The following is a 27,897-nucleotide window of genomic DNA, read 5'->3' on the forward strand; positions in this document are numbered from 1 at the left end:
GGATCCAACTGTATCAGACAGTGGAAGAGGTGAGTACAGACATGAAGGCCAGAGGGTTGCCCGTCAGCGTGATCAAACCGAGAGAAAGCCTGGCTGAGCAGTTATCCCGCTGTGCTTGGGGAATATTCAGAGAATCGAGAAAGCAGGGGAAGGGAGGAGGGCGAGAGAAGTATATCAGGAAGAGACTGTGAGTTTCCCGAAGACAGCCCTCACCCCCTCCGAAAGAGCCATGAGGTTTGGCTAACTTTAAAAGTGTTGAGAAGCTAAACGGAAGCAAAACTAGACGGTACTATACACATCTCGAGAAATACTTACTATAATGTGGATTTTATATTACTCAATTATTCTTTTTTATTCATTCATTCACTCCTTTTTCCCCACCTAAATGAGAATATATATTTGGGAGGAATACACAGGGAAATCTTTTCTGCATAATGGCATAGATTTGTTCACTTACTTTTATGGGAGCCCTCAACTCACAAGTAGGAGGGATTATCCCCCACAGCTAGACATTTCCTCTAGCTCAACCCAGGGTCATCTCCTGGAGACCACAGCCTTGGAATCACACATTCGTTGCCATTTTTGTTATTATTTGCATTCCTTGGTTCTTATTTGTTCAGGGAGTAGATCGATTAAGTTTTATTCTAATTTTTCAATGATACATTGACAGATAAATACACATGGCTAAGGGCAAATAAAATTCATTTCTTTTAATGTCATTAGGCTGTTAAATCCAATCAAACACAGTAAAATTCTATCCAAAATGAAAAAAGAACAAGCCCATGTAGTATATTTACAGGAAACTCACTTAAGTGATAATGAGCATGGAAAACTAAAGAGAATGGGCTTCACTAATTTGTTTTTCTCCTCATATAAATCAGGACATAGGAGAGGAGTTGCAATTCTGAACTCAAGCAAGCTAAATTTTGAAAAATTATTCAAAATGGGAAATGAGGAGAGCAGATGTATTCTGGTAAGGGGGAATATAGACTGAAATTCAATTACTCTATTGAATATATACGCATCCCCAGGAAGTGATATTAGTTTCTTTCAGAAAATTACTAATATTATGGTAACGGAAACAAAAGTCTCCTGATATGTGGGGGAGACTTAAATTTACAATTACAACCAAATTTAGTTTCTTCCAATAGAAAAACCTATGAAACAAAATTCTTACATAAGAAAGTTATTACACTTTTTGCGGATGTTGGTTTAATTGATATATGGAGGGACCTTTTCCCCAACAGAAGGGATTACACTCATTATTCTGCTCCCCATTCTGTATATACAAGAATAGACTATTTCATAACATTTGAAAAAGACAAAGACAAAATAAACACCTGTGGAATTGGGACAATAGATGTAAGTGACCATGCACCTATATATTTATCTGTTGATTTTGACCTACAACCAAAGAATACTATTTGGAAACTAAATTCAAGTCTACTCAATGAACCCTACTTTAAGGAACAAATTTAAAAAGAAATTTAGTCTTTACTTAGAATTCAATGATAATGGAGAGGTTTCATCTCCCATTCTATGGGATACACTGAAGGCTGTCTTAAGAGGGAAAATTATGGTGATATCTTCATATAAGGAATAAAACATCAGAGGAATTACAAAATAGGCTGAAGGAACTAGAAAAAAAACACAAATTGAATTTGGCACAGGATACATTAGAGGAAATTTTTTAAAAATAGGAATGAAATTAATAGCTTGGCTACACAAGAAATCAGGAAAACAGAGACACTGTGAAAGTGGATCTATGAAAATACTGGCGTGGAAACTGGAAAAAAAAGTTAGCAGAAAATACAATTCATAGAACTAGGGACCCAAGAACAAAAATGATTTAAAAAAAATAAGCTAAATGAAATTCAAGAAGCTTTTGAAGTGTTTTACAAAACTCTATATTCCAAAGTTCCAGGGGGAAGCATAACCCAAATTGACACCTTCTTGAATTCTCTAGAGTTACCCACTTTAAGCACAGAACTAAATAGAACGATGACTGCTGACATAACTGAAGTTGAACTAAAAGCTGCAATTAGTAGGCTTAAATTAAGCAAGTCATCTGGATCAGATGGGTATACGGCAGAGTGGTACAAAGAATTTAAAAATGAGTTAATTCCTGTCTTACTCCCCACGGTGAACTGGGCTCTAAAAAAGGCTCAAATGCCACCCAGCTGGAAGGAGGCGATAATCTCAGCTATACTGAAACAAGGCAAGGATAAAATGGAATGCGGGTCATTTAGACCAACATCCGTTCTTAATGTAGATTATAGATTATTTACCTCCATCATGGCCAAACAATTAGAAGAGTTTCTACCCACACTGATACGTAACGATCAGACAGGTTTTATACAACAACGCCAGACACAAGACAATATACGAAGGACACTTCACATTATGGAGCATATAAAAAGAAATAAAATTGAAGCAATAGTGATAAGCGTGGACACTGAAAAGGCATTTGATTCGGTTAATTGGAATTTTCTTTACAGAGTTTTACATAGATTTGGTTTACATGACACAATTATTAAAACTATACAGACTCTATATGACAACCCTACTGCTAGGATTAAAATCAATGGATATTTATCAAATAGTTTTACCCTAGAAAGGGGCATGAGACAGGGTTGTTCATGGTCATCACTACTTTTCGCATTATATCTGGAACCGTTAGCTCAATACATCAGACAAAATGATATCAGGGGAATTGCAATTAAAGGGACAGGGCATAAATTGGCCTGTTACATGGATGACATTTTAATCTATCTAGGGAAGCCAAAATACTCTTTACCTAAATTGATGCAATCCTTTGAACAATATGGTCAATTATCAGGATACAAGATCAACATAGATAAAACCCAATTACTTTCATATAACTATAGCCCACCAAGAGAAATTAGATATCCCTGGGCATGGCACACAGAGTCTTTCAAATATTTGGCAAAATTATCAGAATGCAATTATCTGCCTATATATTAAAAAAATTAAGGAAAATATAACAAGATGGAACCTAATTCCTTTTTTTAGTTTCAGTTCAAGGATTGAATCTATTAAAATGAATATACTGCCCGGACTGTTATATCTCTTTCAGACCCTACCAATAGAGGTTAGCCAATCACTTTTCCAGCTCTTAGCTTCATCCCACCCCCTCCGGTCTTCTCCTATCATTTCGCATTTCCCCCTCCCCCTCCTACTTCCAAATTTCTTAGTATCTTTCTCTTCAGTTAGTCCTGACGAAGGGTCTCGGCCAGAAACGTTGACAGTGCTTCTCCCTATAGATGCTGTCTGGCCTGCTGTGTTCCACCAGCATTTTTTGTGTGTTGTACATACTACCTTGAGATTCATTGCCCTGCAAACATTTGCAGACTATAAGGCACAGGAGCAAAGTATTCTATTCAGCCGATTGAGTCTGCTCTGCCATTTAATCATGGCTGATTTATATCCCTCTCCTGCCTTCTCCCCGCTACCTCTGACACCCTGGCTGAACTTTAACCTTTGTGCAGCCAAATGGTGGAGCGCCAACCCATTGCTCACTGATCTTGCTGACTGGCATGTCGAGGAAGGTTGATATGACGAGGCCGAGGCTGGAAGGTGAGCACCGTCTGCCTGCATTGTACTGGTCTCCCTGTCCCTCATGCTCGGAGAACGGTGCAGCAGACTTGGATCTTGGGCGAGGGGTGATCGCCGTGGTTTGTGGATTGTTTTTCAAGGACTCTGCGGTCCCGTTACACGTGCTTCTGATTTCTGTTACTCTTGATCTTTTGCACAATTTTGATCAAGGCGCACTGATGCGGACTGGCTTTGCGGCCTTCAGGGCTAAATTGAACTGATGTGAGCAGAATGTCCCTGACTGTTTCAAGGACTCTGTGGTTCGATGTTTTCTATTCTGTGTGTTATTCGCTTGTTTCAGAGTCAGAATCAGGTTTACAGGTGGCCCCCGTTTTTCGAACGTTCGCTTTACGACAGCTCGCTGTTACGAAAGACCTACAGTAGTACCTGTTTTCACTAACCAAAGAGGATTTTCGCTTTTACAAGAAAAAGATGCCCGCTTTATATGTGTGTTTACCCCAAGAAAGACTACAATGACCGTGAAGCCTTGTGCAGGCAGTTATGTGCGCATGTGTGTACGTGCATATGCATGTACGTGTGTAGGTGTGTACGTGTCCAGGCGTGTACGTGCCGATTTTTTCCTCCAAATCGATTTCAGCTCGCTGTCTTCCCGATTTTGATAAGTGAAACTACACCAAACATACAATATTTCTGCTTTATATAGGGTGTGTATTTATCATATCATTCCTGCTTTTACTATAAGTGTTATTTTAGGTTTTATGTGTTATTTGTTATGATTTGGTAGGTTATTTTTTGGGTCTGGGAACGCTCAAAAATTTTTCCCATATAAATTAGTGGTAATTGCTTCTTCGCTTTACGACATTTTGGCTTACAAACGGTTTCATAGGAACGCTGTGCTTTCGGATAGTGGGGGAAACCTGTGTTTATCACCGGCATGTGTTGTGAAATTTGTTAACTTGGCAGCAGCAGCTCAATGCAATACAGAATATAGAAGAACAAATAAATAAATTACAGTATATGTATATTGAATTCATCATGCAAAAACAGCAGTAATATATATTTAAAAAGTGAGGTAGTGTCCAAAGATTCAATGTCCATTTAGGAATCAGATGGCAGAGGGGAAGAAGCTGTTCCTGAATCACTGAGAGTGTGCCTTCAGGCTTCTGTACCTCCTCCCTGATGGTAAAACAGTGAGAAAAGGGCATGCCCTGGGTGCTGGAGGTCTTTAATAATGGACACTGCCTTTCTGAGACACCGCTCCTTGAAGATGTCCTGAGTACTTTGTAGGCTAGTGCCCAAGATGGAGCTGACTAGATTTACAACCTTCTGCAGCTTCTTTCGGTCCTGTGCAGTAGCCCCCACCCCCATACCAGACAATGATGCAGCCTGTCAGAATGCTCTCCACGGTACATCTATAGAAATTTTTGAGTGTTTTTGTTGACATACCAAATCTCTTCAAACTCCTAAATAAGTATAGTCACTGTCTTGCCTTCTTTAAAACTACATTGATATGTTGGGACCAGGTTAGATCCTCAGAGATCATCACACCCAAGAACTTGTAACTGCTCACTCTCTCCACTTCTGATCCCTCTATGAGGATTGGTATGTGTTCCTTCGTCTTACCCTTCCTGAAGTCCACAATCAACTCTTTCGTCTTACTGGCGTTGAGTGCCAGGTTCTTGCTGCGGCACCACTCCACGAGTTGGCATATCTCACTCCTGTACGCCCTCTCATCACCACCTGAGATTCTGTCAGCAATGGTTGTATCATCAGGAAATCTATAGATGGTATTTGAGCTATGCTTAGCCACACAGTCATGTGTATATAGAGAGTAGAACAGTGGGCTAAACACACACCCCTCAGGTGCACCGGTGTTGGTTGTCAGAGAGGAGGATATGTTATCACCAATCTGCAGATTGTGGTCTTTCAGTTAGGAAGTCAAGGATGCAAATGCAGAGGGAGGCACAGAGGCCCAGGTTCTGCAACTTCTCAATCAGGATTGTGGGAATGTTGCTGTTAAATGCTGAGCAATAGTCGATGAACAGCATCCTGATGTAGGTGTTTGTGTGTCCAGGTGGTCTAAAGCCGTGTGGAGAGCCATTGAGATTGCATCTACCGTTGACCTATTGTGGTGATAGGCAAATTGCAGGGGGTCCAGGTCCTTGCTGAGGCAGGAAATTTTTTGACGTTTGAGCAATTTGTTTTTTTAAATCGAGCATCAGGTGTTTCTTTGTTGGGGGTTCTGTGGTGTTTGTGTATTCTGTAGGAAGACGACCCTCAGGGTTGTATATTGCACACATACTTCGATAATAAATGTACTTTGAATCTTTGATCAAAACCCAGTTGACATCTGCTTTCAATATGCCAAATGACTTGGCCCCCGAAGATGTATTTGGCAGTGAATTCCGCAGATTTACCACCCTCTTGTTACAGAAGTTCTTCATCTCTGAACTAAATGGATGTCCCTTTATTCCGAGGCTGTGCCCTCTAGTCCTAGACTCCACCTGTACAGGAAACAGCCCCTCTATCTAGGCTTTTCAATATTCAATAGGTTTCAATGAGATCCCCACTCATTCTTCTGAACAAGGGGAAAATAAAGAAGTCCTGTACAGTTTATGAATGTTACATCTAAATAAAGACTGATGAATTGTGCAAAGGAGACAAATTGGACAAATAAAAGTATAACTGTTGAGAACATGAATTAAAGTGAGTGCATAGGTTGTGGAATCAGTTCAGAGTTGTGGTGAGTGAAGTTATCCGTGCCCGATGCTTGTAGATCTGTGGAGGTGGGGCTAACCCTCTTTCCCAAAGACAAGCAAGCTGCTGAGTACTTCCGAGGTGACTACAAATACTCTTCTCAGCTGCTGTCTAGCTATTGATGGCTTCTGTTCCCTCTGTTTTACAGGGCAATACAAGCGGAAGATGTACTGGGAGTCTCAGACCCCACAGAACGCCATATCTGAATATCATCGCCTGTTGGATATGGAAGAGGCGATACTTGTTTGTCTTCTTCCTGGAGAGAGATTACAAAACCTCCTTGTGACAGTGAACGTGACACCTCTGAATGGGAATGCTCAGTAGCACCAAGCTTGGAAATACCTTCAGACAGAGGGGAAGGACACTTCAATCGACAGCAAGAAGATGCCAAATGCATTTCCGTCGTGCGTGAGGTTACGATTTTCAGAAAGTCAGAAAGATTTCACACAAGGATCGGACAAGTGATATCTCGGTGCAGGTTAGGGACTTTGTCGGTAAAGAACTTGCTGCTGTACCCTCCCCCGAAGCCATCACACTCGTGTTCCAAGTTGGTGGGGTGGATAAGAAGGTGTTTGGTATGTTGGCCTTCATTAGTGGGGGAGATTGAGTTGAAGACCCGCGAGTTAACGTTACAGCTCTACAAAACCCTGGCTAGACCACACTGGGAATACTCTGCTCTCACCTCATTATAGGAAGAATGTAGACGCTTTCAATCTACCAGGAATCTGCCTGCACTAGAGAGCATGTCCTTTGAGGAAAGGTTGAGTGAACTAGGACGCTTCTCTTTGGAGAGGAGGAGGACGAGAGGTGTACAAGATGAGGAGAGGCTTAGTTCGAGTGGCTAGTCAGAGACTTTTTCCCCAAGGTAGAAGTGGCTAATACAAGGGTGACTAGCAGAAAGTAAAGGTGGGGGAATGTTAGAGGTGAGTTTGTTTTTAAAAACAGAGAGAGTGGCAGAGGAAAATGTATTAGGGACATTTAAGAAACTTGAGGAGAATGGAAGGCTTTGTTGGAGGGGAGGGTTTGGATTGATCTTAGAGTAGGTTAAAAGAGGCAGTCCTGTGCTCAGTCCACCAGAGAAAGCAGGATCTCCCAGTGGCCACACATTTTAATTCCACGTCGCATTCCCATTCTGATATGTCTGTCCATGGCCTCCTCTACTGTCAAGATGAAGCCACACTCAGGTTGGAGGAACAACACCTTATATACCGGCTGGGTAGCCTCCAACCTGATGGCATGAACATTGACTTCTCTAACTTCCGTTAATGCCCCTCCTCCCCTTCTTACCCCATCCCTGATTTATTTAATTGTTTGTTTTTTTCTCTCTCTCTGGCCGTCACTCTGCCTGTTCTCCATCTCCCTCTGGTGCTTCTCCCATCCCTTTCTTTCTCCCGAGGTCTCCCGTCCCATGATCCTTTCCCTTCTCCAGCTCTGTATCACTTTCGCCAATCACCTTTCCAGCTCTTAACTTCATCCCACCCCCTCCGGTCTTCTCCTATCGTTTCACATTTCCCCCTCCCCCCACTACTTTCAAATCTCTTTCTATCTTTCCTTTCAGTTAGTCCTGACGAAGGGTCTCGGCCCAAAACGTCGACAGTGCTTCTCCTTATAAATGCTGCCTGGCCTGCTGCATTCCACCAGCATTTTGTGTGCGTTGTTTGAATTTCCTGCATCTGCAGATTTCCTCAAGTTTGTTCTGTAACGCTCTGTGTTTTGTGTTCTACATTCCAGCTGAAGACAGGCCCTTCCACTGCACCCCGAGAGGGAAGGATTCACTATGTCATCTAACTCGATACCCCAGCGGGTTCACCCCAGGGATAAGTTGTTCACCTGCTCTGAGTGTGGGAAGGGATTCAATTGGCCGTCTGAACTGATGACCCACCAGCGGGTTCACACCGGGGAGAGGCCGTTCACCTGCTCCGATTGCGGGAAGGGGTTCACGTGCTCTTCCAACCTGCTTAAGCACCAGCGGGTGCACACTGGGGAGAGGCCGTTCACCTGCTCCCAGTGCGGGAAAGGATTCAATCAGTCAACCAACCTGGAGATACACCAGCGCACTCACACCGGGGTGAGGCCGTTCACCTGCTCCGAGTGTGGGAAGGGCTTCACTCAGTCGTCCCACCTGCAGACGCACCAGCGGATTCACACCGGGGAGAAGCCGTTCGTCTGCTCCGAGTGTGGGAAGGGATTCACCGAGTCGTCCAGCCTGACGAGACACCAGCACGTTCACACAGGAGAGAGACCATTCACCTGCAGCGAGTGTGGGAAGGGCTTCATGCAGTCGTTCGAACTGATGACCCACCAGCGAGTCCACACCGGGGAGAAGCCATTCACCTGCTCTCAGTGCGGGAGGGGATTCACTCAGTCATCTGCCCTGATGAGGCACCAACGAGTTCACACCGGGGAGAGGCTGTTCACCTGCTCTGACTGTGGGAAGGGATTCAAATGGCTAACGTGCCTGGTGACCCACCAGCGGATCCACACCGGGGAGAGGCCGTTCACCTGCTCCGACTGTGGGATCGGGTTCACCACAGTATCTAATCTGCTTCGACATCAGCGTATCCACACCGGGGAGAGACCATTCTCCTGCTCAGAATGCGGGAAACGCTTCATGCATTCATCAGAACTTGTGACGCACCAGCGAATCCACACCGGGGAGAGGCCGTTCACCTGCTCCGAGTGTGGGATCGGGTTCACCACATCGTCCAACCTGCTGAGACACCAGCGGATCCACACCGGGGAGAGACCGTTCACCTGCTCCGAGTGTGGGAAGGGCTTCACTCAGTTACCCAATTTACTGAGACACCAGCGGGTCCACCCTGGGGAGACGCCGTACATCTGCCCCCATTGTGGGAAGAAGTTTGCCCGATTGCTAAATCTTCAATCACACCAGTGGGTCCACACCGGGGAGAAGCCATTCACCTGCTCCGAGTGCGGGAAGGGATTCACTCAATCATCCCATCTGCAGAGACACCAGCAGATGCACTCCGGGGAGAAGCCATTAACCTGCACTGACTGATCCAGCCTGACGAGACACCAGCACATTCACACTGGAGAGAGACCGTTCACCTGTACCAAATGTGGGAAAGGCTTCATACGATCGTTTGAACTGATAACGCACCAGCGAGTTCGCACTAGGGAAAGGCCATGTGTGTTCACACCAGGAAAGGCTGCTCCGTGTGTGGGAAGGGCTTCGTTCAGCTATCCCAAATGCAGGCACACAAGTACATTCACACCGGGGAGAGGCGGCTCACCTGCTCCGTGTGTGGGAAGGGATTTGCACGGTCATTCCGCCTGGAGAAACACCAGCGGGTTCACACCCAGGAGAAAGTGTAACTGTGTGACACATTGACACTGAAACACTGCGGTCACCGAGACTCCGGGTGAGTTCACAGTGACTTTGGGCTGTTGCTTTCTGCCGTTCCTGACACCTGATCAGACCAAGGACTGAACCCTGGTCAGTTTGGGATTTGTTTCTGACGGTGTCTGTAAATCCTGTAACTGGACCAGCCGTTTATATTCCTGAACCAGTGTGAAATAAATCAGATCCGTGTCACAGGCCCTTTGAATCTGTAACACTCTGGGAGTGAAGTAGGAGGCCAAACTCGTGTTCTGGTCTCCGCCCAGAGTAAACCTGCTGCCAGTGGCACCAGGCTCCATTCTACCCACCGGTTTCGGTAGGAGTTTTAGTGTTGTGCTGTGTAACATCTGAACAAAGGTGAATCGTAAGAGAAGTGTGAGGTGGTGCTAGTGGAAGTGATTCTGTGATGGTCTGAGGGTGCTGGAATGCAGGAGTTTTACTGTATCTCCCCTTTCTGTGTTCAGTCGATCCATCCCGACTCTTTACCTCAGCCCCTCCCTGTGGCGATGGGTCCCACACAGCTGCATGTACAAAATTCTGTGGGGTGAATGCCATGGCTCTCTCCTCTGAGGTTGGGTAAGAGGCCACGGGTTAAGGGTGAGCACTGATCCTGAGGGGAAGCTTCTTCACTCAGAGTTTGGAGGGAGGGTGGAACGAGCTGCCGGTGGAAGTGGGTTTGATTCCAACGTTCAAGAGGAGTTCAGATATCACATGGATGGGAGGGTGTGGAGGGGTACGGTTTGGGTGTCGGGTACGGTTTGGGTGCGGAGGGGTACGATTTGGGTGTAGAGGGGTGTAGGGGGGTACGGTTTGGGTGTGGAGGGGTGCAGAGGGGTACGGTTCGGGTGCGTAGGGGTACGGTTTGGGTTGAGGGGGGTACGGTTCAGATGTGGAGGGGTGTAGATGGGTACGGTTCGGGTGTAGAGGGGTACGGTTCGGGTGTGGAGAGGTGTAGAGGGGTACAATTCGGGTGCAGAGGGGTACAGTTCGGGTGCAGAGGCTTACGGTTTGGGTGTAGGGGGGTACGGTTTGGGTGTGGAGGGGTGTAGAGGGGTACAGTTCGGGTGTGGAGAGGTGTAGAGGGGTACAGTTTGGGTGTGGAGAGGTGTAGAGGGGTACGGTTCGGGTGTGGAGGGGTACGGTTCGGGTGTGGAGAGGTGTAGAGGGGTACGGTTCGGGTGTGGAGAGGTGTAGAGGGGTACGGTTCGGGTGTAGAGTGGTACGGTTCAGGTGTGGAGGGGAGTAGACGGGTACGGTTCGGGTGTAGAGGGGTACGGTTCGGGTGTAGAGGGGTACAGTTCGGGTGCAGAGGGGAACGGTTCGGGTGCAGAGGCTTACGGTTTGGGTGTAGGGGGTACGGTTTGGGTGAGGAGAGGTGTAGAGGGGTACGGTTCGGGTGTGGAGGGGTGTAGAGGGGTACGGTTCGGGTGTGGAGAGGTGTAGAGGGGTACGGTTCGGGTGTGGAGAGGTGTAGAGGGGTACGGTTCAGGTGTGGAGGGGTGTAGAGGGGTACGGTTCGGGTGTGGAGAGGTGTAGATGGGTACAGTTCGGGTGTGGAGAGGTGTAGAGGGGTACAGTTCAGGTGTGGAGAGGTGAAGAGGGGTACGGTTCGGGTGTGGAGGGGTGTAGAGGGGTACGGTTCGGGTGTGGAGGGGTGTAGAGGGGTACGGTTCGGGTGTGGAGAGTTGTAGAGGGGTACAATTCGGGTGTGGAGGGGTGTAGAGGGGTACGGTTCGGGTGTGGAGGGGTGTAGACGGGGACGGTTCGGGTGTGGAGGGGTGTAGACGGGCACGGTTCGGGTGTGGAGGGGTGTAGAGGGGTATGGTTCGGGTGTGGAGGGTGTAGAGGGGTACGGTTCGGGTGTAGAGGGGTACGGTTCAGGTGTGGAGGGGTGTAGAGTGGTACGGTTCGGGTGTGGAGAGGTGTAGAGGGGTACGGTTCAGGTGTGGAGAGGTGTAGAGGGGTACGGTTCGGGTGTGGAGGGGTGTAGACGGGTACGGTTCGGGTGTGGAGGGGTGTAGACGGGCACGGTTCGGGTGTGGAGGGGTGTAGAGGGGTACGGTTCGGGTGTGGAGAGGTGTAGAGGGGTACGGTTCGGGTGTGGAGAGGTGTAGAGGGGTACGGTTCAGGTGTGGAGGGGTGTAGAGGGGTACGGTTCGGGTGTGGAGAGGTGTAGAGGGGTACAGTTCAGGTGTGGAGAGGTGAAGAGGGGTACGGTTCGGGTGTGGAGGGGTGTAGAGGGGTACGATTCGGGTGTGGAGGGGTGTAGAGGGGTACGGTTCGGGTGTGGAGGGGTGTAGAGGGGTACGGTTCGGGTGTGGAGGGGTGTAGACGGGGACGGTTCGGGTGTGGAGAGGTGTAGAGGGGTACGGTTCGGGTGTAGAGCGGTACGGTTCAGGTGTGGAGGGGTGTAGACGGGTACGGTTCGGGTGTAGAGGGGTACGGTTCGGGTGTAGAGGGGTACAGTTCGGGTGCAGAGGGGAACGGTTCGGGTGCAGAGGCTTACGGTTTGGGTGTAGGGGGTACGGTTTGGGTGAGGAGAGGTGTAGAGGGGTACGGTTCGGGTGTGGAGGGGTGTAGACGGGTACGGTTCGGGTGTAGAGGGGTACGGTTCGGGTGTAGAGGGGTACAGTTCGGGTGCAGAGGGGAACGGTTCGGGTGCAGAGGCTTACGGTTTGGGTGTAGGGGGTACGGTTTGGGTGAGGAGAGGTGTAGAGGGGTACGGTTCGGGTGTGGAGGGGTGTAGAGGGGTACGGTTCGGGTGTGGAGGGGTGTAGAGGGGTACGGTTCGGGTGTGGAGGGGTGTAGACGGGGACGGTTCGGGTGTGGAGAGGTGTAGAGGGGTACGGTTCGGGTGTAGAGCGGTACGGTTCAGGTGTGGAGGGGTGTAGACGGGTACGGTTCGGGTGTAGAGGGGTACGGTTCGGGTGTAGAGGGGTACAGTTCGGGTGCAGAGGGGAACGGTTCGGGTGCAGAGGCTTACGGTTTGGGTGTAGGGGGTACGGTTTGGGTGAGGAGAGGTGTAGAGGGGTACGGTTCGGGTGTGGAGGGGTGTAGAGGGGTACGGTTCGGGTGTGGAGAGGTGTAGAGGGGTACGGTTCAGGTGTGGAGGGGTGTAGAGGGATACGGTTCAGGTGTGGAGATGTGTAGAGGGGTACAGTTCGGGTGTGGAGAGGTGTAGAGGGGTACAGTTCAGGTGTGGAGAGGTGAAGAGGGGTACGGTTCGGGTGTGGAGGGGTGTAGAGGGGTACAGTTCGGGTGTGGAGAGGTGTAGAGGGGTACGGTTCGGGTGTGGAGAGGTTTAGATGGGTACGGTTCAGGTGTGGAGAGGTGTAGACGGATACGGTTTGGGTGTGGAGGGGTGTAGAGGGGTACGGTTTGGGTGTGGAGGGGTGTAGAGGGGTACGGTTCGGGTGTGGAGGGGTGTAGACGGGCACGGTTCGGGTGTGGAGGGGTACGGTTTGGGTGTGGAGGGGTGTAGAGGGGTACGATTCGGGTGTGGAGGGGTGTAGAGGGGTACGGTTCGGGTGTGGAGGGTTGTAGAGGGGTACGATTCGGGTGTGGAGGGGTGTAGAGGGGTACGGTTCGGGTGTGGAGGGGTGTAGACGGGGACGGTTCGGGTGTGGAGGGGTGTAGACGGGCACGGTTCGGGTGTGGAGGGGTGTAGAGGGGTATGGTTCGGGTGTGGAGGGTGTAGAGGGGTACGGTTCGGGTGTAGAGTGGTACGGTTCGGGTGTGGAGAGGTGTAGAGGGGTACGGTTCAGGTGTGGAGAGGTGTAGAGGGGTACGGTTCGTGTGTGGAGGGTTGTAGACGGGTACGGTTCGGGTGTGGAGGGGTGTAGACGGGCACGGTTCGGGTGTGGAGGGGTGTAGACGGGTACGGTTCGGGTGTGGAGGGGTGTAGACGGGTACGGTTCGGGTGTGGAGGGGTGTAGACGGGCACGGTTCGGGTGTAGAGCGGTACGGTTCAGGTGTGGAGGGGTGTTGACGGGTACGGTTCGGGTGTAGAGGGGTACGGTTCGGGTGTAGAGGGGTACAGTTCGGGTGCAGAGGGGAACGGTTCGGGTGCAGAGGCTTACGGTTTGGGTGTAGGGGGTACGGTTTGGGCGAGGAGAGGTGTAGAGGGGTACAGTTCGGGTGTGGAGGGGTGTAGAGGGGTACGGTTCGGGTGTGTAGAGGGGTACGGTTCGGGTGTGGAGAGGTGTAGAGGGGTACAGTTCAGGTGTGGAGAGGGGAAGAGGGGTACGGTTCGGGTGTGGAGGGGTGTAGACGGGGACGGTTCGGGTGTGGAGGGGTGTAGACGGGTACGGTTCGGGTTTGGAGGGGTGTAGAGGGGTATGGTTCGGGTGTGGAGGGTGTAGAGGGGTACGGTTCGGGTGTAGAGGGGTACGGTTCAGGTGTGGAGGGGTGTGGAGTGGTACGGTTCGGGTGTGGAGAGGTGTAGAGGGGTACGGTTCAGGTGTGGAGAGGTGTAGAGGGGTACGGTTCGGGTGTGGAGGGGTGTAGACGGGTACGGTTCGGGTGTGGAGCGGTGTAGACGGGCACGGTTCGGGTGTGGAGGGGTGTAGAGGGGTACGGTTTGGGTGTGGAGGGGTGTAGAGGGGTACGGTTTGGGTGTGGAGGGGTGTAGACGGGTACGGTTCGGGTGTGGAGGGGTGTAGACGGGTACGGTTCGGGTGTGGAGGGGTGTAGACGGGCACGGTTCGGGTGTGGAGGGGTACGGTTTGGGTGTGGAGAGGTGTAGAGGGGTACGGTTCGTGTGTAGAGGGGTACAGTTCGGGTGCAGAGGGGAACGGTTCGGGTGCAGAGGCTTACGGTTTGGGTGTAGGGGGTACGGTTTGGGTGAGGAGAGGTGTAGAGGGGTACGGTTCGGGTGTGGAGGGGTGTAGACGGGTACGGTTCGGGTGTGGAGGGGTGTAGACGGGCACGGTTCGGGTGTGGAGGGGTGTAGAGGGGTACGGTTTGGGTGTGGAGGGGTGTAGAGGGGTACGGTTCGGGTGTGGAGGGGTGTAGACGGGTACGGTTCGGGTGTGGAGGGGTGTAGACGGGTACGGTTCGGGTGTGGAGGGGTGTAGACGGGCACGGTTCGGGTGTAGAGCGGTACGGTTCAGGTGTGGAGGGGTGTAGACGGGTACGGTTCGGGTGTAGAGGGGTACGGTTCGGGTGTAGAGGGGTACAGTTCGGGTGCAGAGGGGAACGGTTCGGGTGCAGAGGCTTACGGTTTGGGTGTAGGGGGTACGGTTTGGGTGAGGAGAGGTGTAGAGGGGTACGGTTCGGGTGTGGAGGGGTGTAGAGGGGTACAGTTCGGGTGTGGAGAGGTGTAGAGGGGTACGGTTCGGGTGTGGAGAGGTTTAGATGGGTACGGTTCAGGTGTGGAGAGGTGTAGACGGATACGGTTTGGGTGTGGAGGGGTGTAGAGGGGTACGGTTTGGGTGTGGAGGGGTGTAGAGGGGTACGGTTCGGGTGTGGAGGGGTGTAGACGGGCACGGTTCGGGTGTGGAGGGGTACGGTTTGGGTGTGGAGGGGTGTAGAGGGGTACGATTCGGGTGTGGAGGGGTGTAGAGGGGTACGGTTCGGGTGTGGAGGGTTGTAGAGGGGTACGATTCGGGTGTGGAGGGGTGTAGAGGGGTACGGTTCGGGTGTGGAGGGGTGTAGACGGGGACGGTTCGGGTGTGGAGGGGTGTAGACGGGCACGGTTCGGGTGTGGAGGGGTGTAGAGGGGTATGGTTCGGGTGTGGAGGGTGTAGAGGGATACGGTTCGGGTGTAGAGTGGTACGGTTCGGGTGTGGAGAGGTGTAGAGGGGTACGGTTCAGGTGTGGAGAGGTGTAGAGGGGTACGGTTCGTGTGTGGAGGGTTGTAGACGGGTACGGTTCGGGTGTGGAGGGGTGTAGACGGGCACGGTTCGGGTGTGGAGGGGTGTAGACGGGTACGGTTCGGGTGTGGAGGGGTGTAGACGGGTACGGTTCGGGTGTGGAGGGGTGTAGACGGGCACGGTTCGGGTGTAGAGCGGTACGGTTCAGGTGTGGAGGGGTGTTGACGGGTACGGTTCGGGTGTAGAGGGGTACGGTTCGGGTGTAGAGGGGTACAGTTCGGGTGCAGAGGGGAACGGTTCGGGTGCAGAGGCTTACGGTTTGGGTGTAGGGGGTACGGTTTGGGCGAGGAGAGGTGTAGAGGGGTACAGTTCGGGTGTGGAGGGGTGTAGAGGGGTACGGTTCGGGTGTGTAGAGGGGTACGGTTCGGGTGTGGAGAGGTGTAGAGGGGTACAGTTCAGGTGTGGAGAGGGGAAGAGGGGTACGGTTCGGGTGTGGAGGGGTGTAGAGGGGTACGATTCGGGTGTGGAGGGGTGTAGAGGGGTACGGTTCGGGTGTGGAGGGGTGTAGAGGGGTACGGTTCGGGTGTGGAGGGGTGTAGACGGGGACGGTTCGGGTGTGGAGGGGTGTAGAGGGGTACGGTTTGGGTGTGGAGGGGTGTAGAGGGGTACGGTTCGGGTGTGGAGGGGTGTAGACGGGCACGGTTCGGGTGTGGAGGGGTACGGTTTGGGTGTGGAGGGGTGTAGAGGGGTACGATTCGGGTGTGGAGGGGTGTAGAGGGGTACGGTTCGGGTGTGGAGGGTTGTAGAGGGGTACGATTCGGGTGTGGAGGGGTGTAGAGGGGTACGGTTCGGGTGTGGAGGGGTGTAGACGGGGACGGTTCGGGTGTGGAGGGGTGTAGACGGGCACGGTTCGGGTGTGGAGGGGTGTAGAGGGGTATGGTTCGGGTGTGGAGGGTGTAGAGGGGTACGGTTCGGGTGTAGAGTGGTACGGTTCGGGTGTGGAGAGGTGTAGAGGGGTACGGTTCAGGTGTGGAGAGGTGTAGAGGGGTACGGTTCGTGTGTGGAGGGTTGTAGACGGGTACGGTTCGGGTGTGGAGGGGTGTAGACGGGCACGGTTCGGGTGTGGAGGGGTGTAGACGGGTACGGTTCGGGTGTGGAGGGGTGTAGACGGGTACGGTTCGGGTGTGGAGGGGTGTAGACGGGCACGGTTCGGGTGTAGAGCGGTACGGTTCAGGTGTGGAGGGGTGTTGACGGGTACGGTTCGGGTGTAGAGGGGTACGGTTCGGGTGTAGAGGGGTACAGTTCGGGTGCAGAGGGGAACGGTTCGGGTGCAGAGGCTTACGGTTTGGGTGTAGGGGGTACGGTTTGGGCGAGGAGAGGTGTAGAGGGGTACAGTTCGGGTGTGGAGGGGTGTAGAGGGGTACGGTTCGGGTGTGGAGAGGTGTAGAGGGGTACAGTTCAGGTGTGGAGAGGTGAAGAGGGGTACGGTTCGGGTGTGGAGGGGTGTAGAGGGGTACAGTTCGGGTGTGGAGAGGTGTAGAGGGGTACGGTTCGGGTGTGGAGAGGTTTAGATGGGTACGGTTCAGGTGTGGAGAGGTGTAGACGGATACGGTTTGGGTGTGGAGGGGTGTAGAGGGGTACGGTTTGGGTGTGGAGGGGTGTAGACGGGCACGGTTCGGGTGTGGAGGGGTACGGTTTGGGTGTGGAGGGGTGTAGAGGGGTACGATTCGGGTGTGGAGGGGTGTAGAGGGGTACGGTTCGGGTGTGGAGGGTTGTAGAGGGGTACGATTCAGGTGTGGAGGGGTGTAGAGGGGTACGGTTCGGGTGTGGAGGGGTGTAGACGGGGACGGTTCGGGTGTGGAGGGGTGTAGACGGGCACGGTTCGGGTGTGGAGGGGTGTAGAGGGGTATGGTTCGGGTGTGGAGGGTGTAGAGGGGTACGGTTCGGGTGTAGAGTGGTACGGTTCGGGTGTGGAGAGGTGTAGAGGGGTACGGTTCAGGTGTGGAGAGGTGTAGAGGGGTACGGTTCGTGTGTGGAGGGTTGTAGACGGGTACGGTTCGGGTGTGGAGGGGTGTAGACGGGCACGGTTCGGGTGTGGAGGGGTGTAGACGGGTACGGTTCGGGTGTGGAGGGGTGTAGACGGGTACGGTTCGGGTGTGGAGGGGTGTAGACGGGCACGGTTCGGGTGTAGAGCGGTACGGTTCAGGTGTGGAGGGGTGTTGACGGGTACGGTTCGGGTGTAGAGGGGTACGGTTCGGGTGTAGAGGGGTACAGTTCGGGTGCAGAGGGGAACGGTTCGGGTGCAGAGGCTTACGGTTTGGGTGTAGGGGGTACGGTTTGGGCGAGGAGAGGTGTAGAGGGGTACAGTTCGGGTGTGGAGGGGTGTAGAGGGGTACGGTTCGGGTGTGTAGAGGGGTACGGTTCGGGTGTGGAGAGGTGTAGAGGGGTACAGTTCAGGTGTGGAGAGGGGAAGAGGGGTACGGTTCGGGTGTGGAGGGGTGTAGAGGGGTACGATTCGGGTGTGGAGGGGTGTAGAGGGGTACGGTTCGGGTGTGGAGGGGTGTAGAGGGGTACGGTTCGGGTGTGGAGGGGTGTAGACGGGGACGGTTCGGGTGTGGAGGGGTGTAGACGGGTACGGTTCGGGTTTGGAGGGGTGTAGAGGGGTATGGTTCGGGTGTGGAGGGTGTAGAGGGGTATGGTTCGGGTGTAGAGGGGTACGGTTCAGGTGTGGAGGGGTGTGGAGTGGTACGGTTCGGGTGTGGAGAGGTGTAGAGGGGTACGGTTCAGGTGTGGAGAGGTGTAGAGGGGTACGGTTCGGGTGTGGAGGGGTGTAGACGGGTACGGTTCGGGTGTGGAGCGGTGTAGACGGGCACGGTTCGGGTGTGGAGGGGTGTAGAGGGGTACGGTTTGGGTGTGGAGGGGTGTAGAGGGGTACGGTTTGGGTGTGGAGGGGTGTAGACGGGTACGGTTCGGGTGTGGAGGGGTGTAGACGGGTACGGTTCGGGTGTGGAGGGGTGTAGACGGGCACGGTTCGGGTGTGGAGGGGTACGGTTTGGGTGTGGAGAGGTGTAGAGGGGTACAGTTCATGTGTGGAGAGGTGTAGAGGGGTACGGTTCGGGTGTGGAGAGGTTTAGATGGGTACGGTTCAGGTGTGGAGAGGTGTAGACGGATACGGTTTGGGTGTGGAGGGGTGTAGAGGGGTACGGTTTGGGTGTGGAGGGGTGTAGAGGGGTACGGTTCGGGTGTGGAGGGGTGTAGACGGGCACGGTTCGGGTGTGGAGGGGTACGGTTTGGGTGTGGAGGGGTGTAGAGGGGTACAGTTCGGGTGTGGAGAGGTGTAGAGGGGTACGGTTCGGCTGTGGAGGGGTGTAGAGTGGTACGGTTCGGGTGTGGAGAGGTGTAGAGGGGTACGGTTCGGGTGTGGAGAGGTGTAGAGGGGTACGGATTGGGTGTGGAGGGGTGTAGAGGGGTACGGTTCGGGTGTGGAGAGGTGTAGAGGGGTACGGTTCGGGTGTGGAGAGGTGTAGAGGGGTACGGTTCGGGTGTGGAGAGGTTTAGATGGGTACGGTTCGGGTGTGGAGAGGTGTAGACGGGTACGGTTTGGGTGTGGAGGGGTGTAGAGGGGTACGGTTCGGGGGTGGAGGGGTGTAGACGGGTACGGTTTGGGTGTGGAGGGGTGTAGACGGGTACGGTTCGGGTGTGGAGGGGTGTAGAGGGGTACGGTTCGGGTGTGGAGGGGTGTAGAGGGGTACGGTTCGCGTGTGGAGGGGTGTAGACGGGTACGGTTCGGGTGTGGAGGGGTGTAGAGGGGTACGGTTCGGGTGTGGAGGGGTGTAGACGGGTACGGTTCGGGTGTGGAGGGTGTAGAGGGGTACGGTTCGGGTGTGGAGGGGTGTAGACGGGTACGGTTCGGGTGTGGAGGGTTGTAGAGGGGTACGGTTCAGTTGTGGAGGGGTGTAGAGGGGTACGGTTCGGGTGTGGAGGGGTGTAGACGGGCACGGTTCGGGTGTGGAGGGGTACGGTTTGGGTGTGGAGGGGTGTAGAGGGGTACAGTTCGGGTGTGGAGAGGTGTAGAGGGGTACAGTTTGGGTGTGGAGAGGTGTAGAGGGGTACGGTTCGGGTGTGGAGAGGTTTAGACGGGTACGGTTCAGGTGTGGAGAGGTGTAGACGGGTACGGTTTGGGTGTGGAGGGGTGTAGAGGGGTACGGTTTGGGTGTGGAGGGGTGTAGAGGGGTACAGTTCGGGTGTGGAGGGGTGTAGACGGGCACGGTTCAGGTGTGGAGGGGTACGGTTTGGGTGTGGAGGGGTGTAGAGGGGTACAGTTCGGGTGTGGAGAGGTGTAGAGGGGTACAGTTCGGGTGTGGAGAGGTGTAGAGGGGTACGGTTCGGGTGTGGAGGGGTGTAGAGTGGTACGGTTCGGGTGTGGAGAGGTGTAGAGGGGTACGGTTCGGGTGTGGAGAGGTGTAGAGGGGTACGGTTCGGGTGTGGAGGGGTGTAGAGGGGTACGGTTCGGGTGTGGAGAGGTGTAGAGGGGTACGGTTCGGGTGTGGAGAGGTTTAGACCGGTATGGTTCGGGTGTGGAGAGGTGTAGACGGGTACGGTTTGGGTGTGGAGGGGTGTAGAGGGGTACGGTTCGGGTGTGGAGGGGTGTAGACGGGCACGGTTCGGGTGTGGAGGGGTGTAGAGGGGTATGGTTCGGGTGTGGAGGGTGTAGAGGGGTACGGTTCGGGTGTAGAGTGGTACGGTTCGGGTGTGGAGAGGTGTAGAGGGGTACGGTTCAGGTGTGGAGAGGTGTAGAGGGGTACGGTTCGTGTGTGGAGGGTTGTAGACGGGTACGGTTCGGGTGTGGAGGGGTGTAGACGGGCACGGTTCGGGTGTGGAGGGGTGTAGACGGGTACGGTTCGGGTGTGGAGGGGTGTAGACGGGTACGGTTCGGGTGTGGAGGGGTGTAGACGGGCACGGTTCGGGTGTAGAGCGGTACGGTTCAGGTGTGGAGGGGTGTAGACGGGTACGGTTCGGGTGTAGAGGGGTACGGTTCGGGTGTAGAGGGGTACAGTTCGGGTGCAGAGGGGAACGGTTCGGGTGCAGAGGCTTACGGTTTGGGTGTAGGGGGTACGGTTTGGGCGAGGAGAGGTGTAGAGGGGTACAGTTCGGGTGTGGAGGGGTGTAGAGGGGTACGGTTCGGGTGTGTAGAGGGGTACGGTTCGGGTGTGGAGAGGTGTAGAGGGGTACAGTTCAGGTGTGGAGAGGTGAAGAGGGGTACGGTTCGGGTGTGGAGGGGTGTAGAGGGGTACGATTCGGGTGTGGAGGGGTGTAGAGGGGTACGGTTCGGGTGTGGAGGGGTGTAGAGGGGTACGGTTCGGGTGTGGAGGGGTGTAGACGGGGACGGTTCGGGTGTGGAGGGGTGTAGACGGGTACGGTTCGGGTGTGGAGGGGTGTAGAGGGGTATGGTTCGGGTGTGGAGGGTGTAGAGGGGTACGGTTCGGGTGTAGAGGGGTACGGTTCAGGTGTGGAGGGGTGTGGAGTGGTACGGTTCGGGTGTGGACAGGTGTAGAGGGGTACGGTTCAGGTGTGGAGAGGTGTAGAGGGGTACGGTTCGGGTGTGGAGGGGTGTAGACGGGTACGGTTCGGGTGTGGAGCGGTGTAGACGGGCACGGTTCGGGTGTGGAGGGGTGTAGAGGGGTACGGTTTGGGTGTGGAGGGGTGTAGAGGGGTACGGTTTGGGTGTGGAGGGGTGTAGACGGGTACGGTTCGGGTGTGGAGGGGTGTAGACGGGTACGGTTCGGGTGTGGAGGGGTGTAGACGGGCACGGTTCGGGTGTGGAGGGGTACGGTTTGGGTGTGGAGAGGTGTAGAGGGGTACAGTTCGGGTGTGGAGAGGTGTAGAGGGGTACGGTTCGGGTGTGGAGAGGTTTAGATGGGTACGGTTCAGGTGTGGAGGGGTGTAGAGGGGTACGGTTCGGGTGTGGAGGGGTGTAGACGGGCACGATTCGGGTGTGGAGGGGTACGGTTTGGGTGTGGAGGGGTGTAGAGGGGTACAGTTCGGGTGTGGAGAGGTGTAGAGGGGTACGGTTCGGCTGTGGAGGGGTGTAGAGTGGTACGGTTCGGGTGTGGAGAGGTGTAGAGGGGTACGGTTCGGGTGTGGAGAGGTGTAGAGGGGTACGGATTGGGTGTGGAGGGGTGTAGAGGGGTACGGTTCGGGTGTGGAGAGGTGTAGAGGGGTACGGTTCGGGTGTGGAGAGGTGTAGAGGGGTACGGTTCGGGTGTGGAGAGGTTTAGATGGGTACGGTTCGGGTGTGGAGAGGTGTAGACGGGTACGGTTTGGGTGTGGAGGGGTGTAGAGGGGTACGGTTCGGGGGTGGAGGGGTGTAGACGGGTACGGTTTGGGTGTGGAGGGGTGTAGACGGGTACGGTTCGGGTGTGGAGGGGTGTAGAGGGGTACGGTTCGGGTGTGGAGGGGTGTAGAGGGGTACGGTTCGCGTGTGGAGGGGTGTAGACGGGTACGGTTCGGGTGTGGAGGGGTGTAGAGGGGTACGGTTCGGGTGTGGAGGGGTGTAGACGGGTACGGTTCGGGTGTGGAGGGTGTAGAGGGGTACGGTTCGGGTGTGGAGGGGTGTAGACGGGTACGGTTCGGGTGTGGAGGGTTGTAGAGGGGTACGGTTCAGTTGTGGAGGGGTGTAGAGGGGTACGGTTCGGGTGTGGAGGGGTGTAGACGGGCACGGTTCGGGTGTGGAGGGGTACGGTTTGGGTGTGGAGGGGTGTAGAGGGGTACAGTTCGGGTGTGGAGAGGTGTAGAGGGGTACAGTTTGGGTGTGGAGAGGTGTAGAGGGGTACGGTTCGGGTGTGGAGAGGTTTAGACGGGTACGGTTCAGGTGTGGAGAGGTGTAGACGGGTACGGTTTGGGTGTGGAGGGGTGTAGAGGGGTACGGTTTGGGTGTGGAGGGGTGTAGAGGGGTACAGTTCGGGTGTGGAGGGGTGTAGACGGGCACGGTTCAGGTGTGGAGGGGTACGGTTTGGGTGTGGAGGGGTGTAGAGGGGTACAGTTCGGGTGTGGAGAGGTGTAGAGGGGTACAGTTCGGGTGTGGAGAGGTGTAGAGGGGTACGGTTCGGGTGTGGAGGGGTGTAGAGTGGTACGGTTCGGGTGTGGAGAGGTGTAGAGGGGTACGGTTCGGGAGTGGAGAGGTGTAGAGGGGTACGGTTCGGGTGTGGAGGGGTGTAGAGGGGTACGGTTCGGGTGTGGAGAGGTGTAGAGGGGTACGGTTCGGGTGTGGAGAGGTTTAGACGGGTATGGTTCGGGTGTGGAGAGGTGTAGACGGGTACGGTTTGGGTGTGGAGGGGTGTAGAGGGGTACGGTTCGGGTGTGGAGGGGTGTAGACGGGTACGGTTCGGGTGTGGAGGGGTGTAGACGGGTACGGTTCGGGTGTGGAGGGGTGTAGAGGGGTACGGTTCGGGTGTGGAGGGGTGTAGAGGGGTACGGTTTGCGTGTGGAGGGGTGTAGACAGGTACGGTTCGGGTGTGGAGGGGTGTAGAGGGGTACGGTTCGGGTGTGGAGGGGTGTAGACGGGTACGGTTCAGGTGTGGAGGGTGTAGAGGGGTATGGTTCGGGTGTGGAGGGGTGTAGACGGGTACGGTTCGGGTGTGGAGGGTTGTAGAGGGGTACGGTTCAGTTGTGGAGGGGTGTAGAGGGGTATGGTTCGGGTGTGGAGGGGTGTAGATGGGTACGGTTCAGGTATGGAGGGGTGTGGAGGGGTACATTTCGGGTGTGGAGGCGTACGGTTCGGGTATGGAGGGTTGTGGAGGGGTATGGTTCGGGTGTGGAGGGGTGTAGAGGGGTACGGTTCGGGTATGGAGGGGTGTGGAGGGGTATGGTTCGGGTGTGGAGGGGTGTAGAGGGGTACGGTTCGGGTGTGGAGGGGTGTAGACGGGTACGGTTCGGGTGTGGAGGGGTGTAGACGGGCACGGTTCGGGTGTGGAGGGGTGTAGAGGGGTACGGTTCGGGTGTGGAGGGGTGTAGAGGGATACGGTTCGGGTGTGGAGGGGTACGGTTCGGGTGTGGAGAGGTGTAGAGGGGTACGGTTCGGGTGTGGAGGGGTACGGTTCGGGTGTGGAGGGGTTTGGATGGGTACGGTTCGGGTGTGGAGGGGTACGGTTCGGGTGTGGAGGGGTGTGGAGTGGTACGGTTCGGGTGTGGAGGGGTTTGGATGGGTACGGTTCGGGTGTGGAGGGGTACGGTTCGGGTGTGGAGTTGTACGGTTCGGGTGTGGAGGGGTACGGTTCGGGTGTGGAGGGGTGTAGAGGGGTACGGTTCGGGTGTGGAGAGGTATGGTTCAGGTGTGGAGGGGTGTAGAGGGGTACGGTTCGGGTGTGGAGGGGTACGGTTTGGGGTGGAGGGGTACGGTTCGGGTGTGGAGGGGTGTAGAGGGGTACGGTTCGGGTGTGGAGAGGTGTAGAGGGGTACAGTTCGGGTGTGGAGAGGTGTAGAGGGGTACGGTTCGGGTGTGGAGGGGTGTAGAGGGGTACGGTTCGGGTGTGGAGGGGTGTAGAGGGGTACGGTTCGGGTGTGGAGGGGTACGGTTCGGGTGTGGAGAGGTGTAGAGGGGTACGGTTCGGGTGTAGAGGGGTGTGGAGTGGTACGGTTCGGGTGTGGAGGGGTACGGTTCGGGTGTGGAGGGGTTTGGATGGGTACGGTTCGGGTGTGGAGGGGTACGGTTTGGGGTTGGGGGGTACGGTTCGGGTGTGGAGGGGTGTAGAGGGGTACGGTTCGGGTGTGGAGAGGTGTAGAGGGGTACAGTTCGGGTGTGGAGAGGTGTAGAGGGGTATGGTTCGGGTGTGGAGGGGTGTAGAGGGGTACGGTTCGGGTGTGGAGGGGTGTAGAGGGTTACGGTTCGGGTGTGGAGGGGTACGGTTCGGGTGTGGAGAGGTGTAGAGGGGTACGGTTCGGGTGTAGAGGGGTGTGGAGTGGTACGGTTCGGGTGTGGAGGGGTACGGTTCAGGTGTGGAGGGGTTTGGATGGGTACGGTTCGGGTGTGGAGGGGTACGGTTCGGGTGTGGAGGGGTACGGTTCGGATGTGGAGGGCTACTGTTCGGGTGTGGAGGGGTACGGTTCGTGTGTGGAGTTGTACGGTTCGGGTGTGGAGCGGTACGGTTCGGGTGTGGAGGGGTGTAGAGGGGTACGGTTCGGGTGTGGAGAGGTATGGTTCAGGTGTGGAGGGGTGTAGAGGGGTACGGTTCGGGTGTGGAGGGGTACGGTTTGGGGTGGAGGGGTACGGTTCGGGTGTGGAGGGGTGTAGAGGGGTACGGTTCGGGTGTGGAGAGGTGTAGAGGGGTACAGTTCGGGTGTGGAGAGGTGTAGAGGGGTACGGTTCGGGTGTGGAGGGGTACGGTTCGGGTGTAGAGGGGTGTGGAGGGGTACGGTTCGGGTGTGGAGGGGTGTAGACGGGTACGGTTCGGGTGTGGAGGGGTGTAGAGGGGTACGGTTCGGGTGTGGAGAGGTGTAGAGGGGTACGGTTCGGGTGTGGAGGGGTACGGTTCGGGTGTGGAGGGGTGTAGACGAGTACGGTTCGGGTGTGGAGGGGTGTAGATGGGTATGGTTCGGGTGCGGGCTGGTGCAGCTCAGCATGGACTAGAGGAGCTGAAGTTTCTGTGCTGTGACACACTGTCCCTGGGGGTGAAGAGGTTTCCCAGGTGGGATGTTCAGCAGACTGAAGGGTGAGACGAGATCTCGCTGGTGCCTTGTCCACCCTGCCTCTAGGAGAATCCAGTGGATGTGGACTCCTGATTCTTTAATAGTGGAGATGGAAGAAAGTGGCTCGGACACAGGGATGGATCTCAGAGCCAGCTCTGACTGGTGTGTGGTCCTGCGGGCCCGTCACCACCCGCTCAGTGGAACGGGGCTAGTACAGGGCAAGAGTCATGGTCAGGGGCATTGCTAGGAGTACAGGCCCATGTCAGAGAGGAGGGGATCACAGTCACATCTGAAACAGAAGCAAGAGTTGGCGATGGAGCCCTTGAATCTGCTTCACCGTTCGGAAAGGTCCCGGCTGGTCCTTGTTCACCCTCCCTTCCTTCAGATCTGCAGATTGCTCTTTCATTCCAGATGTTAAATCTAATATTGATCTCCATGTGAGTTAAATGTTTCCTTAAGGTTGTTATAGTTGGGGATGGTAATGGGGATGAGCTCCCTCTACCTATTAAATCTCCCAATGGCGTGCGTCTCGAATAGCCTCTGACAACCAAGTCCATTTCCTGCCCTTCACTAAACCCAGCAGAACCGTTTCTACTGACAGGAGACGGGCCCAAGCTGAGTTACTGGCGCCTTAAAACCAGTTGCTTCGAGCAGATGCCCCTGTCAGCTCATCCAGGAGAGAAAAAATCTCTGATCTCAATAGCCCGCGCCTTGCAACTGCGCTCACTCATGTGACGGCTTCAGGAGTAAAGCCCAGGGGCAAGTTGTGGAGCTGGAGTCTGCAAGGCAGTCTTGTGTTGAGTTCAGTGCTGACGGGCAACTCCTGCAATGCCACTGGTGCCAAACTGTACCGGTCTCCGCCGTCTCTTAGCTGCATCGAGAGGGTGAGTCTGCCCCGTGGGCCTCAGCTTGCTCCCCATATCGTGCTGCCCTGGCTTGACTGTCAGATAGACAGCGGGGACGCAACATCCCTGCCCGTCCCCAGCCAACAGTGAGTCTCAAATGCCGTTAAATGCACCCAGATCCAGGATTGGACAGTGTATCTCATCATAATCGAGAGCTGTTCTCTTTGGAGTGAGGAGGGTGGGGTGTACGAGACGAGAAGAGGTATGGATAGAGAGGACAGCCAGAGACCTCTTTTCCAGGGCTGGAACAGCTAATATGAGGGGGCATGATTTAAGACTGGAGAAAGTATAGGGACGATGTCAGAGGTAGGTATTGTTTTTGAAGAGAGATAGGTGGTGGGTGTGTGGAACACACTGGCTGGGGTGGTGGTAGAGGCAGATAAATTAGGGGCATTTAAGAAACTCTTAGGCACATGGATGATAGAACAGTGGAGAGCTTTGTGGGAGCGAAGGGACAGATTGATTTTATGTAGGTGAAAGCGTTGGCATAACACCATAGGCTGAAGGGCCTTTTCTGTGCAGTTGTGTCCCACGCTTTGTGGATCCAGAACTGGCTTGCCCACAGAAGGCAAAGAGTGGTTGTAGATGGGTCATATTCTGCCTGGAGGCTGGTGGCCAGTGGTGTGTGTCAGGGATCTGTTCTGGGACCTCTTATTCTTCATGATTTTAATAAGTAACCCGGATGAGGAAGTGGAGGGATGGGTTAGTAAGTTTGCTGATGACACAAAGGTTGGAGGTGTTGTGGGTAGTGTGGAGGGCTGTCAGAGGTTACAGCGGGACATTGATAGGATGCAAAACTGGGCTGAGAAGTGGCAGATGGAGTTCAACCCAGATAAGTGTGAAGTGATTCATTTTGGTAGGTCAAATACAATGGCAGAATATAGTATTAATGGTAAAACAGTGTGGAGGATCAGAGGGATCTTGGGGTCCGAGTCCATAGGATGCTCAAAGCAGCTGTGCAGGTTGACTCTGTGGTTAAGGCATGTGGTGAATGGCCTTCATTAATCGTGGAATTGAATTTAGGAGCCGAGAGGTAATGTTGCAGCTCTATAGGACCCTGGTCAAACCCCATTTGGAGTTCTGTGCTCAGTTCTGGTCGCCTCACTACAGGAAGGATGTGGAAGCCATAGAAAGGGTGCAGAGGAGATTTACAAGGATATTGCCTGGATTGGGGAGCATGCCTCATGAGAATAGGCTGAGTGAACTCGGCCTTTTCTCCTTGGAGTGACAGAGGATGAGAGGTGACCTGATAGAGGTGTATAAGATGATGAGAGGCATTGATCGTGTGGGTAGTCAGAGGCTTTTTCCCAGGGCTGAATTGGTTCCCACAAGAGGACACAGGTTTAAGGAGCTGGGGAGTAGGTACAGAGGTGATGTCAGGGGTAAGTTTTTCACTCAGAGAGTGGTGAGTGGGTGGAATGGGCTACTGGCGACGGTGGTGGAGGCGTTTACGATAGGGTCTTTTAAGAGACTCCTGGATAGGTACATGGAGCTTAGAAAAATAGAGGGCTGTGGGTAACCCTAGTAATTTCTAAGGTAGGGACATGTTCGGCACAACTTTGTGGGCTGAAGGGCCTGTATTGTGCTGCAGGTTTTCTATGTTCTGTGAGACAGCAGCCTGCTTTACAGGCGCCTCATTCACAACCGTTCCGTCACTCCACCGCCGGTACACAGTAGCGTTGACAGGACACACTGAGGCACCTTGCAAACCCAGCAGCTCAGCCAGCTGCAGGGACAAGGGCAGCAAACTTGGGGAGCACCTGCAAGCTACACACCATCCTAACGTGAAAACCCTCCAATG

At 54.5% G+C, this 27,897-nt stretch overlaps 1 protein-coding gene across 1 annotated transcript in view; it reads left to right on the plus strand.

Annotated features, from left to right (window-relative positions):
• LOC132381578 (zinc finger protein 721-like) overlaps positions 1-27,897 on the plus strand; it is a 92,356-nt gene that overhangs the window by 3,351 nt on the left and 61,108 nt on the right. The window contains exons 2-3 of the mRNA XM_059951073.1: positions 6,482-6,811; positions 8,065-9,341. Of these exons, the coding sequence (XP_059807056.1) occupies positions 8,111-9,341 (1,231 nt within the window). The 5' untranslated portion in view covers positions 6,482-6,811; positions 8,065-8,110. The remainder of the gene's footprint in view (positions 1-6,481; positions 6,812-8,064; positions 9,342-27,897) is intronic.

Source organism: Hypanus sabinus, chromosome 26 (assembly GCF_030144855.1).
Source record: "Hypanus sabinus isolate sHypSab1 chromosome 26, sHypSab1.hap1, whole genome shotgun sequence".
Taxonomy (NCBI): domain Eukaryota; kingdom Metazoa; phylum Chordata; class Chondrichthyes; order Myliobatiformes; family Dasyatidae; genus Hypanus; species Hypanus sabinus.